Source organism: Dendronephthya gigantea, unplaced genomic scaffold (genome assembly GCF_004324835.1).
Source record: "Dendronephthya gigantea isolate DGI-Jeju-01 unplaced genomic scaffold, DenGig_1.0 000211F, whole genome shotgun sequence".
Taxonomy (NCBI): Eukaryota; Metazoa; Cnidaria; class Anthozoa; order Malacalcyonacea; family Nephtheidae; genus Dendronephthya; species Dendronephthya gigantea.
The window spans coordinates 165,443-182,734 of NW_021163221.1; the positions used below are offsets into that span (position 1 = coordinate 165,443).

A 17,292-nucleotide genomic window follows, 5' to 3' on the forward strand; every position below is an offset into this window, starting at 1 on the left:
AACTATATATAATTATAATATAAGTATGATATAACGAGCAATTTGATTGGCTACCGCGCATGCATTGTGAGGCCATAATGCACGCTTCTGGCTTTTGAAGTTTTTCCGCCTCTTGCTGAAAGTAAACAAACTATAAATTCAATATTTAAAGTCTAAAATTTCGCAAAACGAGTTACAAGTTTGAACATAAAACGCTAAAATGCAGGAGTCAAGTTCTGAAAACCAAACGCTAATGCCAGCGAAGAAAGGTTTGCAAAAATTTCAGAAAGAGAGTTGAATTTCTTGCTGGAAAGTCGCCAGTCGAGGGCAACAAAAAATTCAACAAATTGGGCTGTCTCTACTTTTAAAGGTAGGTACCAAAACAAACTTTACTTTTAAATACACACTTTACAAAAGACTACAGACAACAGTAAGAACAGAAATTGTACTTCACAAGGTAAATTTAAACATTTTCACATTGTCATTGCCTTTGTCATAAGTTTTTTCCATGCCATGGCTTTACAAAAGACATGAAATTCAAGCAACACCGTACAACATTTTATGACACTTCTATAATACACACATATCTTTGAAAAAATAACTACTAAATATCCATTCCACAGTACCTTTAATAGAAAACTTCTTAACATATAGAGTGGTGTCAAGAGAGAAATATAATGCCTGAACTTGAGGAAATGACAACAAAGCAGCTGGACGAAAACTTGTATCATTTCTACGCCGAAGCACGGACGAAGGACAAGCGAAACTATAGTAACTCAGCATTAGTGGGGTTCAGACACGGTATCGAAAGATACTTGAATAGTCAACCATTAAACAGAGCAGTCAAAATATCATCTGACCCCTTGTTCACGAGTTCCAACCGGATGCTTGACGCGAAGATTAAAGAGCTGAAGCAACTCGGGCTGGAAAATGTACAACACAAACCGCCTTTGGAAGACGAAGATCTCGCCAAGTTGAAAACAAGTGGTGTTTTTAATCCAATAAATCCTTTGTCTCTCCTTCGCTCTGTGTGGTTTCACGTCGTCTTATATTGGTGTAGACGGGGTCGCGAAGGCCAACGTAATCTCACAACAAACAGCTTCGCTTTTGAGGTTGATAGCTCTGGTCGACGCTACGTAAGGATGACACACGACGAGTCCTCCAAAAATCATCCTGGTGGATTAAGCGACGTTCCTAGCTCGGAGAAACAAGCGCGAATGTACGAAACCGAACAGTCATATGATGGCTATAAAGCTTTGTCTCTCTACCTCGAAAAGGTCAATCCGAAGTGCCCTGCTCTCTTCCAGTATCCTGCAAGAAATTGGCAACCAACAAACACGGTGTGGTTTTCGAAAATCGTCCACTAGGAGTCAACAAGCTGGCTAAAATGATGGCTGAAATTAGCGAAGCTGCAGGTCTATCAAAGATTTACACCAACCATAGTGTCAGAGCAACAGCTATCACCGTTTGGTCGAATGCAGGCGTACCCAATCGTCATATTATGGCAATTTCTGGTCATCAAAATGAGCAAAGTCTTGTCCATTACAACACAAGGCCGTCATCATCACAGCTTCGCAACTGCAGTGATATACTGTCTCACTCGTTTTCTACCGGTCGTGCAACTTTCTCGGGTCCTTCTACCCCATCTGAAGCTCAGATACCAACGGATGGGCACATTTCTGTGGCATTATCCTCTGCAAGTTCAACAACAAACACACAGCTTCACAATTACTCCACGGCCTTGGCCGGCGGCATGTTTACTTCTTACTCGATTGGCAGCGTCCAGATTGTGTTTAAATCGAACAGCGATTAGTTCTTTGACAACTTTATGTTATATTTTTAAGCTCCTTTGTAACTGTGAGCAAATTTTAGATGTTTTTGAAAGGTTTTTTGGCAAGAATTCGCCTAAATGCTGTTGAATATGTTGTTGTCACGCCGTTCGAACCGAACAGTTTTTGTTGCTAAGCAACATCTCAAATAATATGTAAAGAGAATTTCATTATTGATCAAATAAATAAATTTTGTTGTTGCCCTATAATTTCTTCTTATATTATAAAATAATTAAAAAAGCTCGTCTCGTGCCTTTATGGTGTAATAATGCACTCGGGGAAATGTTGGAAGAATACTCGAATTCTCCCAAGATTCCCCCATCGTGCATTATTACACCATAAAGGCACGCGACTCGTTTTTTAATTCTTAAATAATATATATATATACAATTATATATATGATCATATATATCATCATATATATATATATATATATATATATATATATATAATTATATATATATATATATATGATCATATATATCATCATATATATATATATATGTATATATATATATATATATATATATATATATATATATATATATATATATATAGTATATATGATATTCATAGATAATAAAGTATATATGATATTCATAGATAATAAAATATAACTTAATTAATTAAACTGCAATGCAGCACCATTATAATAATATATAGTTATTTGCCTCTGTTATTGCATGAGAATATAATTGTCATAGCCATGTACATATACTGTACTGATGACACCATACAATACTATACTATATAGTATATACTACAATATAACCATGCAAGGAGTAGCATGGCAGCGTCTTCAAACAACTTAATTGCTGCAGAGCGTAGCGAGGCAGCACACTATTCTTGACACGGCAGAAATTTCTCCAGAGTTCATTCGACCCAGTCTTCCACGCCGAACTATGTATAGTCGAAATCTCGATTCGTGTCCGTTTGTCCGGATGTCTGCATTTTCCGGGCCAAAGGTCGATCATTAAGTCACTTTTAAAATTGGGAGGAGTGGACAAAATATTTGAGCCGTCGGTACTGGACAAATGGGATATGCAGGGACATGTTTTTTTTTCTGCCTTCATACAGACACATATACATGAAGGCGATGCATGAACGTTCATTGTTCAATCTTAGAGGAGTCCTTTCATGTGTTAATCGGCTACATGATTCTCAAAGCAATGTGCTCATCTGAATCTAGAGCGGTGCTTTCATTAGTTTATCGGCTATAGCTTATATGGTTCTTATATGTCAAATATTGAATATATTATAGCTCATATACCAAAGCGAATGGATATTGTTAATCACGTAATTGTAACGCAGTAACGCAGGATTGGAACAGAAGATAGTCATTTTCAGAACAAGAATATATTTCTTCCCGCACTTAGACAGATACATATATACATCAAGGCGATGAATTTTTATTGTCAATCTAGCGCGGTGCTTTTATGAATTTATCGCCTATATCAGTATATGGTTCTTATGACTTCATAGTAAACAAATAAGTATATGGGGATGAATATATGCAAGCGAACGAATATTGTAGGTACTAGATAAATGGGATATGCAGCAGGGATATATTTTTTTCTGCTTTTATACAGATACATATACATGAAGGCGATGCATAAACGTTCATTGTTCAATCCTAGAGGAGTCCTTCATTTGTTTATCGGCTACATGGTTCTCATGGCAATGTTCTCATCTCAATCTAGAGCGGTGCTTTCATTAGTTTATCGGCTATAGCCTATATGGTTCTTATATGACAAATATTGAATATATTATAGCTTATATATACCTAAGCGAATGGATATTGTAATGTCCAGACAGACCGGACGCGATTTGACAACGCGACGCGATTTTACGATTTTCACTGACCGATAACTTTGATCCTGGTTTAAATTCTGCATATATTTAGACGCGCTATAGCATTTTAAATTATTTGCTTGACATATTTTTTAAAATCTTCTCTCATTGAGTGTTTTATCAGCTTTTGAGAACTAAAAATTCGCGTCGTGTTGTCGATTCGCGTCCGGTGTGTCTCGGCCTTTACGCAATTGTATACGCAGGATCGGAACAGAAGATAGACATTTTCAGAACAAGGATATATTTTTGCCGCTCTTATATAGATACGTATACATCAAGCAATGTTCTCATCTCAATCTAGAGCGGTGCTTTCATTAGTTTATCGGCTATAGCTTATGTGGTTCTTATATGTCAAATATTGAATATATTATAGCTCATATATACCCAAGCGAATGGATATTGTTAATCACGTAATTGTATACGCAGTAACGCTGGATCGGAACAGAAGATAGACATTTTCAGAACAAGGATATATTTCTTCCCGCACTTAGACAGATACATATACATCAAGGCGATGAATTTTTAATGTCAATCTATCGCGGTGCTTTTATGAATTTATCGCCTATATCAGTATATGGTTCTTATGACTTTATTATTATTATTATTATTTAACAAATTTATATACAGGATAAACTCTATCAATTACCGTAATTATTCGAATAAACGCCGCGGCGTTTATTAAATTTTTAGCAATTAAGATGCGGCGTTTATTCGAGGGCGGCGTTTATTCAAGGGAGGCGTTTATTGCAAACTCGTAACAACTCTGAATTTCAGTGTGTGATTTAAACGCCAATTTAACCAATACAATCAATCCCCAAAAAAACTAAGTATAAAAGTTGTGTCTTTTCTTTCTATATAATTATATAGGAAAATTGAACTGTGGTTATAAATAAATGCTTCGAATAAACGCCGCAATGGCGAAAAGGTTGCGGCGTTTATTTGAGGGCGGCGTTTAATGTTATTTTTGCTTGTCCATGCGGCGTTAATTCGAGGGCGGCGTTTATTCGTGGGAGGCGTTTATTCGAGTAATTACGGTATGTGAAAAAATCACAAACTGTTATTAATAGAGGTCCTGTTACTATAATAATCTAAAACATTAAAACATTAGAGCTAAAATCCATCTATACATAATGTTCATTAATATAAGAATAAAAATGTAAAAATTCTTCTGTTTTCACTAAATAGTAGCTAAATGCTTACTCAGTTCTTCAATAAAAAGTCGCAAAGTATCCGATTTACGAATCTGTAGAGGTAATTCATTATATAGTTTTCTTCCACTAAAGTAAAAACCTTTCTTTGCAATTTCAAGCTTTACTTTTGGGAGTTTTATGCTGAAACCTTGATTTCTGGTAGTTACCTTGGAGTTGATCAATGTAAAATAGTTTACAAAATTTTGACATACGTCTTTTTTTAAACATCTAAAAGTCAATATGCAGGATTTCTTCTTTTGGATGGTTTCTATGGAAGATATTAAAATTGATGCTTGTTCTCGTGACGTTCCAAGTATGATTCTAGCCGCTCGTTTCTCCAAACTCTCAAGCCGTTTCTTTTGTGTGGTTGTAGAACACATACATACTAAAGAACAGTAGGTTAATACAGGTATTATCATAGATCGATATATGTCCAGAGAAGCTTTCATAGGAAGGAAGGAGCGAGTTTTTGCCAAAAGTTTAAGATATCCTGAAACTTTCTTAAACGCCTTATTCACATGGTCATTCATGTTTAGGTTGAATTCAATGAATTCATTGTAAACAAATAAGTATATGGGTATTGAACATATGCAAGCGAACGAATATTGTAAATGTTATTGAATATTGGGTACGCAAAATGTTGATCTCGTTAGTCCATTATTGTTCAGCTCATCTGACTTTTACGGTGAACAAATAAAGTATATGGACTGTGAGTATTGAATACTACAGGGTGTCCCAAAAGACGCAAACAATAGCCTTGACGATTGTTAGAATTTGAATACCCAAGACACACTACGAGCAGTGGCATGTTGAATTTCACAGGTTACGTGCAGTGCAATTACATTTCAGTTCAAGAAATATCATTGCACGTAATGAATTCATATCAGCAATAATCTAACACGTTCCCAATGGATGGAAAATAGCACAATATTCAATACGAATTTCTTAACTTATTTTTAATTGCATGTACCCTGTCAAAATTTTACTCGCTATTGCGTCGAGCTTTTTCTTGGGTATTCGAATTCTAAGCCTATTATTGTTTGCGTTTTTTTGAGACACCCTGTATATTCGGCGACAACGCGCAAAACGCCACCGCAACACTTGATCTTGGGGAACTGTCAACTAGCTCCATTTGCGACAAGCTTAATAAGCTAAAATCATTATCAGGAAATGAGATCACAACGGTTTAGTTAAAATAGATTTCAAAATGTCGATCTCGTTAGTCAAAATGACTATTTTTTGTATTTTTGAGCGTATACAAAATATATAGCGCTTTTGAAGTGTTAGAGCATTTCAATTTAACATCCAGTTCCACAAATTAAATAACGATCTTTTAAAAATGAATACTGTAAGAAAATACAAGACAAGCTTAAACTAAAATCATTATGATAGGAAAATGAGCCATAATAGTTTAGTCGAAACCAGTGAACTATAATAAATAACTGGAATGATACCTCCTCATTGTTTTTGTGAAGCCAAAATTTGCGGGACTTTACCTCACGTGTCTGGAGGTAAAGTCTCGCAAATTTTGGCAAATTTTTGGCTTCATTCGCGCGTGACTCGCGAGACACTGCAGATGCAGAGCGAATTTGAAAGAAATTTGATTTTTTGTTTGTTTCATGGTTTTAAATGTTTTTCTTTTATGGAATTATAATGGAATTACTCTTAAATTCAACCAGGTGAACTGTTTTACGAATTACAACTGGAGTTGCCGATCAGATTGGAAACAAATTTTCTTAAACGGAACAAGTTTATAGCGATGTGCAATTTTGACAACAATAAGTCAATATTTGTACGAAACGGATATCCTAAAGCTAATATTTTATCGCAAAATACACTTGGTAGACATTGTTTAATATTATAAGTTTATATTTATTTAATTTCAAGTCACTAGATGGCAAAAAAGTTGTATTAATTGTAAAGTAAAACAAATATTCCTGCATTGTCACGCTAGGCTCTACGCTTTTTCCTAGCAAAGAACCATCTTACTCCGCATTTCCAATAATAGGTCCATAAAATGCATTCTACCAACATCAAGAATGTCTCAGCCGGCTGTAAGCACTAACAAAATCAGTTATTTAACTCCCTAAAAAAATTTTTCGGGGGTTTTTATCAAATTTACGAAATCACAATAAAAAACATTTTGTTTTGGCCGTGTTTGTTTTTGCGTGTAAAGACTGGGGGTGACTTAGCTTCAACTTCCTGTCAGAAGGTAGCGTTCCAGTTATATTCATTTCACTGGTCGAAACAGATTTCGCATGCTGCCTTTAATCCTTGGCCTTACCGGGGATGTTAAGGCAGCAATTTCCTTGCGATAGTAACTCCTAGTAATTAGCATAAAATCTGGTATGACAACTGCCTAAAATAGACAAATCACTTCTCAACATTTTACCTGAGGGCCTTCGTCAGGAGAGTTAGTATGATCAGTGGCGTAGCTAGCGGTCATGCTTGTCATGCTCAGCATGACCAGAAAAAATGCAAAGCTAGGTTTTTTTTCAGTAATCAAAAGATATTCTAAAGTTTAGCAAATTGCTTTGTGGCGCGGGGCCTGTATTCTTAAACTTTTTGGCCATTTTAAACAGCGATCTGCCGATACTACCTGAATCAGGGCCTGAATTTCAGGCGTCTGAAAGCCTGTGAACAGGATATTTGGATAACCTGATTGCAGGCCATGTGAGCATGACTCCAGGGAGGGCTGCCCGCACAAAGTCATGCTCAACGCTTGAGAGCATGACTTGGGCGAAGATTTGAAGCTTCTCATTGGCTGATATTGCGCCTTATGCCCACCGGAAGTCATGCTCAAGTCATGCTCTTGCACGACCGCATGAGTTCGCTCATGCTGTTTAGTATTCATAGTATTCATACTTCATTGTTCAGACAAAGGCCCGTATTCAAAAAACTCACTCACACTCACACTCATTGAGTGTGACATATAAATTTTGTTAATGCTGATCAATGAGAAAGTTTTCTCTCAATAGATGAAAAGATATAAGGTAAATCACTGAAAATCAAGCCCCTGTTCGGCTGAAAATACCGCCATTGAAACGTTATGGGCAGATTAAGATCTCCCACTCAATGAGTTTGAGTGTGAGTGAGCTTTTTGAATACGGGCCAAAGTGTTTTACTTGTCTAATGAATATGGATGTTGACGAAGTTCAACCAGCCGTATTGGCTGAGCCTGAGAGCACTGGCTACAGAGATATCGTAGTTGATCTTTTAGAAAGATCGTTTTCATCGCGAAATATAAACGAGCAAAAGCTAATCGTTCGTAACTCGCCGCCTAAAACAAAGCTTTCGATCAAGACGAAGGGCAGAAACTTTCAGGAGTCTTGGTATTGGAAGAGAGATTGGTTGTGTGGTAGTGCAACTAAGAATCGCTTGTTTTGCTGGCCGTGTCTTCTCTTTCAACCACGTAAGTCTACTACTTGGGCACTTACTGGCTACCATAATATGCATAGCTATACCGTAGATTGTGAGAAGCACGAGAATACGAAGGCACATTTAGAGGCTTACAAGCAGTGGAAAGTTTTTGATTCTCGGGAGAGTGTCGATGTGTTGTTTTCGAGGGCAAGATGAAAAGCCGTGGAAAGGTACAATGAAGAGGTAAGCCAAAATAGAGAGATGCTAAAGAATATTGGGGAGGCTGTTTTGTACCTAGCTAAGCAAGAGATGGCATTTAGGGGTCATGATGAGTCTAGTGAGAGTCTCAACAAGGGAAATTATAGAGAGTTACTAAAATGTTTTGGTAAGTTAGATTCAGTATTTGACCGTCGCCTGCATTGCAGGCTTGAGGCGGCAGAGAGACCTGACCATGGAAGGGTATTCACTGGTGTTTCTCCTGATGTCTAGAATGATTTGATTGAATGTATTGATTCTGTGATTCAGGACCAAATTGACTTAGAAGTTAGAGAATGCCAGTTTTTTTGTCTTCAAGTAGATGAAACCACAGATGTTTCAGCAAAAGCCCAGCTTAGCGCCATTATCCGATTTGATAAAGGATGTGAAGTTGTAGAATGCTTCCTGAAGTTTAAAGATGTGAGCACTGACCGAAGTGCCCAAGGCATCAGTGAGGTTGTCAAAGGTATTCTTGCTAAGTATTGGGATTCAATAATACCCAAACTTGTGATGCAGACCTATGATGGTGCGCATCTGTCATGAGTGGTCATATCAATGGCCTGCAAGCTATATTACAACAGGTTTACCCTTATGCATTTTTCTTTCACTGTGCTGCACATCGACTTAACTTAGTTTTGTGCCAGTCTGCTTTAAATATTAAACATGTGAAAATTTTTTTTGCTAATGTTTCTGCATTCTGTACTTATGGTAGATCTAGTCCAGAAAGAAATTCCCACCTCAGGTCTCATAACCTTGATATCCCTAACCCTGGAGAAACTAGGTGGTATTATAAATCACGGGCCATTTCGTATATTTTTAGTAACTTTGATGCTCTTTTTACAGCCTTCACTGAGATTAGTGAAAATCCTCGAAATTGGACAGATGAGACTGTTACTCGTGCTGATGGTCTACTTCACTACCTTGAGTCATTTCTTTTTTGTTTTCTTTTAAAACTTTATCATAAAATTTTAGAAAAATCTGCTATTTTATATGATATCCTTCAAAACAGGTCAACTGATTTTTCTTATGGTATTCGAAAGATCAAAGCTTTTGCTGATTTTCTCCTCAATGACCTTCGCAATGACACTGCATTTGAAGCTTGTTACTCTGCTGCTGAAAGTAGGGCTGGTTCTCCAAACAGAAGAACAGAGAGGGAAGTAAATTTTAAACAACTTCACTGTGAGGTTATTGATTGTATTGTTGGTATGCTCAATGAGAGGTTTAGAGATGCTGAGAGCTTTTCCTTTTTTGATTTAGTCAACCGAAAAGTGTTTGTTCAGTGGAAAGAAAGTGTCCCCAATGATAAAATACAACAGCTAGTCAGTAAATATGGCCCTCTCTTTGATATTCCGAAACTCCAGAGTCAACTTCTTTTTGTTTATCAAGATACAGACTTTCTAAAAGAAAACACCACAGAGGTTTTGGAGTATATTTATCAGATAAATGTTCAGCATTGTATCCCAGAAGTTGTGAAGTTACTCAAGCTGAATGGTGTTATGGCTGTCTCCAGTGCCTCTGCTGAGAGATCTTTTTCTTGTTTGAAACGAGTGAAAACCTACTTAAGAAATACCATGGGGGATGACCGTCTTGGATCATTATGCAGAATACCCATATTTTGAAGGAAAAAGAAGACAAAAAGGAACTGCATGGTGCCATACTCACAAAGTTCATTGAGAAACCAAGAAGGCTTAATTTTAAATACAAATAACTAAAATTATTCACCCCAGTCTGCCCTACTAATTTTTTTCTTCACAAATGCCAGATGATTTTACTTGTCAGTGGTGAAGCTCTGGATCTTATGTGTCCATCCTTCATTGTTCTGTTATATGACTACTCATTATATTAAATAGCTCCATCTTTTTTAATATATTACCAGGGAGCAGTGTGGCAGAGTCTTCAAACAACTTAGCATCAAATGTGGTATAACAACTGATTGATTTAGTCAACCAGTCAACCAACTTTTCTCTGTAACTCTAGTAAGGGTGATCCCTCTATTCCCTCATGGGTCAGGTTTTATACTACTACTGCTAGTCATACTAGATAGCTTTATTAGTTCTAGCTAAACATTTAGGCTAAACCTAGGCTATCCCTGGAGGTCACCAAGAGAACATCAATCATTGGTCTACTGTTATTAGTATTAATGTATTATTCTGTTTTTTTTCAATCAAGTGTGATCAAGCCCTCTCCCTTAGGTTAGGTTCTCTCTAATGTAAGAAGCTGGGTGGGGGGTAAAAGGGTTAGAAGAAGACTGGGATGGGATGAGAAATTGAGCAATCTCATCTCCATGAAATATCCCAAATGGTCACCCATTTCTAACCAAACTCCTTTTGTGGTGAGGTGTGAAGGCAAGGGTCTGGCGCCTAAAAACCAGATGGCTGTCCATGTTGGAATCACACATACCTACGCTGCTGGACTATTGGTGTTTCCTAAACATGCTGATGAGCCCTGATATTGGGCGAAACAGCCTTTGTTTTTATGCTTAACTTTTTTTGATGTACAATACTGTCATTACACTAAAATTTTAGCTTATAAAATAGGTCAGTAAATGAGAAAATGAAACATTAAATGGTTCTCCAGATTGCTGGAAATCGCATTTGCGGGAGTCTAAATTTCAAAATTTCCTGGGGAAGGGCCTCCAGACCCCCCGTTTACACATTTGCCTCGCGCCTTCGGCGCTCAGCTCCGAGAGCATGACCAAATCTTGGTGCGCTGGCTACGCCACTGAGTATGATACTATGCTACAGTACTATATAAACAATGAAATTCAAACCAAAACATTGTCCGATTTTTCTACAATCCGGATATGAAAATGGACAACTTTGGACAACAGATCCATTATTCATTGCAGCTTCCACTTTGATAGACAGTCTCTCTGGAAATGGTAAGTTGTGGGGCAGAGCATCAACACTGTTAGGATACTTATCTCTGACTGGTAATTACATTTCCCCTTCCCAAGTCCAATAGCTTTCTGTTCACAACTTTCCACGCATTCTTCATTTCTCATTTGAGAGGCACAGGAATAAGTTTTTCATAGGGTATTACAAATTGGTCTGAAATTTGTGAAAATCTCATGCTTGTGGTAAGGTCAATTGATGGAGTCATGGGCAGAACATTGTTCTATTGATAAAAATAATGAAAACAAAGTATAATTTAAAAATATGAGTTTATTCACAACAAGCTCTAACACTCCAGTATCACTCTCTCATTCTTTATAACATTAAAACGTATAATACTAGTAAATACAATTAAAGTAAAAATTAATTTAAAATAACTTTAATACCTTGCAGTGTTTTAGCCAGGCGGCCGTCCAACCGTCCTATGGACGGCCACTTCTGAATTTGGACGGCTATATTTTAATGGACGGGCATGGACGCCCTAAGGGAAAATTTTATTTAAATAGCACTTAACAAGCTATCTGATACTTCTTAAATACTTCGAAAAGTTGTCATCTGCCGTAGTGCCGTTTTCCTTACTTATGGTATATATTTTGATGTTCTCCCGTCGAAAACACACTGAATAAGACAGAATTGAGGCGGAGAACAACGCCATGTTTTTGGAACCATTTTGTTGATTCTCACATGAAGTATTACCAAGATTATTTTGAAACTGCTGTTAAAATGGCAATCGCCCAAGCTCCTACAGTTACGATAGAGATGGCTTATATAAAAATAATAAAATGAGCCAAACGCACAAATGTGTAAAAGATATCGCCAGCTTTTTTGTAAAACGAACAAAAGAATTACCTCTGCAACAAGGCAATGATGTAACAGTGACAGTGAACCGAGTGAGGAGGAAGAACCTCAATTAGATGAACAACCAGGAGTCCCGGTACGTCTTACTTTAATATATAAGGGGAAAATTTTTCCCCTTATCGGAAAAATACCGATTAGATTTTACGACATATGTACCATCTTTCATTTAGTTCTATAATTATATTATATTTGTATAGATATTGTATGCACACGCTGACACGCACGCATATGTACAATGTATGTAGCTAATTAATTGAAATATTGACACATCTTTAGTGGCACTAATTAGTGGAGTCTGTACATGTAAACACGCTAATATTGCTATTAATTTTTTTTATCTTTTGTGCACTGAAAGATTGAACCTGGTCCTGGCCCAGGCCCAAGTAAAAAGAGAAAACCCAATGAGAGCAAATTCCCCTTAGCGTGGAAACTAAAATATCGATCATGGTTGAGATATGACGAAGGATTGAATTTGATGTTTTGTACCATTTGTGAAAAACACGACAAGTCAAAGGGCCCTTGGGTAAACGGTACAAAAAATTTTCGATTGAAATCATTACATGTCCACCTAAAGAGTGTTGAACACAAAGAAGCAGTAGAATCAGTAGATCCCAGTCAGAAATCACTCCCTTCCACTTTTGCTGCATCACAGGAAAAGAGAAACAGCGTTATCGTAGCTGCTTTGCGAACAGTATATTGGATAGTAAAAGAGGAAATTGCAAATAGAAAGTACAAAAGTTTAATAGAGTTTCAAAAATTACAGGGATGCAAAGATATCCAGAACCTTTATCTTGGAAGCAATGCTGGCTATAATAGTCCCGATATTTTTAATCAACTTCTGTATGCGTTGAACGAAGTAGTAGAGCGGCAAATCGAGTTAGATATCCAGAAAAGTCCTTGCTTAGGGGTTGGAATCGATGAGAGTATGGATAGATCCAATGAGAAACATATCGCTGTTGTTGCTAGATACGTAGATCTAGAACGAGCTGAACTTGTCACTACATTCTTGAAGTGCGAAAAGGTCAAAGAATGTACTGCACAAGGGATCTATTCAGTAACGAAAGACATACTATCCGGTAAAAAAATACCAATGACAAAAGTTTGCGGGCTTGGAACGGATGGTGCGTCGGTTATGACTGGCCACATGAATGGAGTGCGTGCACTTATACACGAAGATAATCCGCACTGTATTTGCATACATTGTATCTGCCATCGCCTGAACCTTGCTGTCAGCCAAGCATGCCAAAACATCCCAGAGATGCAAAGTCTGACTGCTGTTATAAGTGGGGTGTTTAACTATATCAGTAGTTCACCACGGAGAGAAGAGCGGCTCAGAGAGTTGAACGAGCTTCTTGAGCAGAAGAACATAAAATTGAGGAGAATTTATGAGATTCGCTGGCTTAGCATGGGTGATGCAGTTTGCGCAATAATAAAGAATTATGAAGCTCTGTTAATGTTAACCAGCTCAGAAGGTCTTCTTGGTGATCCTATTGCGATTGGCCTCAATCAGCAGCTGTCTTCATTGCTTATTCTCGCCCTTATCCACCTTTCCGCAGATGTACTTTCTGTTACTAATCACTTGTCGAGAATTTTTCAGTACAGAGATGTTTGCTTTTCCGCACTTCGTGAAAAATTGGGCGATTGCATTGCAACACTGGAAGCACTTCGCGAGAAGAATGGACCATTGCTCTCAGCAATGGAGAGTGAGCTTACAGAAGAACTGCTCGGGAGTTTTAAAGGGACAACAATAAACTATGAAGCTAAACGCGGACAACCTGGACAAAATACGCTATTTCAGCAAGTAAGACTCCAATTTCTTAACCAGCTCCTTGAAAATCTGAGAGCACGTTTTTCAAAGATTGCACTTCTGACAGCGATGCAAGTTTTTGAGCCAGCCTCGTATCCTGCTGAAAGCCAGTTGATTGAATGGGGTAATCAACATTTAGCAACTCTTCTCGAGCACTATGGTAAGCCAGCAACAAATGACGAAAACGTGGAGTATGAAGCAATGATTGACCCAACTGCCTGCATGGGTGAGTTTCTTCCATTCAAACGGTTAGTATACAATAACCTGGGTGAAAAAAAGCGCGACAGCACAACCAAACAAGATAAATGGCATTTTTATACACCTCCAGAACTTATAAAGAAAGTGTTTGGTGGGACCATGTTGGCAAATCAGACAATCCTGCCTGTCATGTTTAAACTTGCGTGTATATGCTTGTGTCTGATGGTTGGTAACGCTGAAGCTGAGAGAGTATTCAGTTGTCAGAATCGTATTAAAACCAAGTCAAGAACTCGTCTCACTATAAATCAGCTAGACAAACTGATCAGGCTTAGTTACTGTGGAATACCAATCGAGGATATGGATTACGAGGCAGCATGTGCTGTTTTCTGTCAAAACCCTCACAGAATTTAGATAAATAACTGAAATAAAGCAACAAACATTGTTTTTTCATATTCAAATAAGTTATTGTAGATTAAGACATCTATAGGAATATATAAGTTTGTTAGTTCTTTATCACTAGAATTCCGTTCTGGTCAGTGATTGATATTGATAAAATGTATAACTAATTGTTGTTAGGCGCTCTTCGTGTGTGCTTTTACTAATTTAGTGATGGACATGTACACCTAAGAGTTTAAACGTTCAATTCAATGAATAGAACACCACAACAACTATTAAACAACTGCCTGCAAGAACATGTACATGCGATACATCACAAAACTATGTGACCACGGCAACGAAATTATTTTGGACGGCCAGTTTTGAAATCCTGGCTAAAACACTGATACCTTGTCGTTTTCCTCTTCAATATCAACAAGAGCTTTTGCTTTCAGATGCATAGTCTCAGTATTAAATCCTAGTTTACCATAAATGCATATGCATGCAGTTTGATGTTGCATTAACAATATAAAGAACTATTTTACTTTTAGTTCAGACAAATTTAGAACCAGCTGCTACAACTCCTACAAGCAACTGAGATTCTTTAGAGCATAATGGTTTGTATCCTATTTTCTTGTATTAACATGTTTGAATATCAAATTGATAAGCATATATATTTTGTGAGTTGGTGTGATGTCTGGTTTTATTAATTTTCTGCATTATATATGCAGAATATGTGTGGTGGTATGCCCCCCAATCTTACAAAAATTCTTCTTGTGGGGCAAAAGTGGGAAACTTGAGAAGAAAAATTCTGTAGAAAAGAAACAAAATGAAATCTAATTTTCACTTGGTTATTCTCAATTAAATATTTGTATTTTTCACAATCTTTAAGGTGCATAAAAAATGTGCAATTAATAAATATTAAAGTTCATAAAAAATCTTTATCTTTTTATTCTTTATCAATTTTTCCACGTGTTTGAGAAATATGTTACAGTATGTAACCCCCCTAAACCTTCATGTTTTCTTATCAGTGTGACCAGATTTGGTAATTTTAATTACTTTTTCATGATTTTCACGATTTTCTGGAGTTTTTTGGCAATTGAGTAAATTTAGTAATAATTTTGGTAATTTCGTCTAAAAGTTAGTAATATTTTAGTAATCTGCTGTAATGACACAAACTGTCATTCAAAAATTCATCCCATGCTGTATCTACCCCACTGGCACCGACCTTTATATAAGTGTATTGCAATCGTTAAAACCGCTAATAATTACATGACATGAGCATAACTGAAATCAACACGTGCGCATTTGATTCCATGCACCAAGTCCAATATATATAGCTCAGTGTATAGTTGTGGTTTAGCTGATGCTAGCGAAATTCAAAAATGATCAACAATCCAATGGAAAGCAACGAGGATGATGCTCCTGAAACAGAAACAAATACAAAAAAAAGAAAGACCACTGGCACAGCCGAAACTCATAACAGAAGTGGAAAAAAGTACAAACAACATTATCGAAATGAGTGGGCATTGTTGCCAGAATTTACAAAGTGGTTAACAACGGGAAAGACGGCGGAAACTGCCTTTTGCAAAGTATGCCGATGCAAAATTCAAGCAAGATTAGCCACCATTCGCATCCACGGCCAGAGTTCAAGGCATATATCCCTTATGAGCACAACAGCTAGTTGTTCACAGGTACATTCATCGCATTAATTTCGGGCAAAATATAACTACTATTGAGTAATGTACCATTGTCTATTTTAGCTTTCAAAATATTTTAAATCTGGAAACAACCTTTCCGACGAAGTGAAGAAAGCAGAATTGATATTTTGTTTATTTCTCGCTGAGCACAATTTGCCTTTTCGATTAATGGATCACTTGTCCACTGTAATATCTCGAACATTTAAAGATTCAGCGATTGCTAGTGAATTTTCATGCAAACGCACAAAGGCTGCTGCAATGACATACGACGTCTTATCCAAGGAGTTCAAGATTCAGCTTAGAAAAAGTCTTCATGGGGAGAATGGGAGTAAGTCCAGTTTCTGTTATCATCGAAGAAACTACGGACAAAAGTACAACTAAGTGCATGGCGATCGTCATTAAACTGTTTGACGACGATGCAAAGAAGGTCGACACAAGATTATTAAACTTGGTTCCAGTACAAGGAGAAACGGCTGCTGATCTCTACGAACTAATGAAAACCAATTTGGCAAAACATGATGTCCAAATGATGCAATTAATTGGATTTGCAGCAGACATAACGAATGTAATTTTTGGCGAATACAATAGTGTTGCTAGTCACATAAAAGAAGAAAATCCAAATTGTCTGACTATTAAATGCGCGTGCCATTCATGTGCACTGGCAGTTTCTCATGCTTATGCCCTCCTTCCACGAAACTTAGAGCAAGTTGTAAAAGAATGTTACAATTATTTTGCTCTTTCCAGCAAACGGTGTAACGAATTTAAAGAGTTCCAGGAATTCACAGAGTCCAAGCAATATAGAATGCTTAGGTTTTATGATATCAGATGGCTTTCGTTTGGGTCGTGTGTTGAGCGTTTGCTTGTTCAATGGGATGCTTTAAAGTTGTAGTTCACCTCACAGTATTTAGTTGATTGTTTGCAAACCTCCCAGTTCTTGTTTGAGGAGTTATCTAATCCCATAACAAAATTGTACTTTGCATTTCTCAATTACATCAT

General features: G+C 37.1%; 1 protein-coding gene and 1 pseudogene across 1 annotated transcript; both read left to right on the forward strand.

Annotated features, from left to right (window-relative positions):
* Positions 1 to 603: 603 nt before the first annotated feature.
* Positions 604 to 1,915, forward strand: LOC114539665 (annotated as a pseudogene).
* Positions 1,916 to 12,140: 10,225 nt separating this feature from the next.
* Positions 12,141 to 14,632, forward strand: LOC114539657 (zinc finger protein 862-like). The gene is made up of 2 exons (XM_028560270.1): positions 12,141 to 12,248; positions 12,572 to 14,632. Exons 1-2 carry the CDS (start codon positions 12,141 to 12,143, stop codon positions 14,630 to 14,632), a joined length of 2,169 nt encoding a protein of 722 aa, XP_028416071.1.
* Positions 14,633 to 17,292: the final 2,660 nt, after the last annotated feature.

Excerpts from the sequence above, each read along its gene's own strand:
- LOC114539657 (XM_028560270.1), top strand. The coding sequence starts at position 12,141 with ATGAGCCAAACGCACAAATGTGTAAAAGATATCGCCAGCTTTTTTGTA. Across the intron at positions 12,249-12,571 it reads TAACAGTGACAGTGAACCGA|ATTGAACCTGGTCCTGGCCC; the intron begins GTGAGGAGGAAG and ends GTGCACTGAAAG.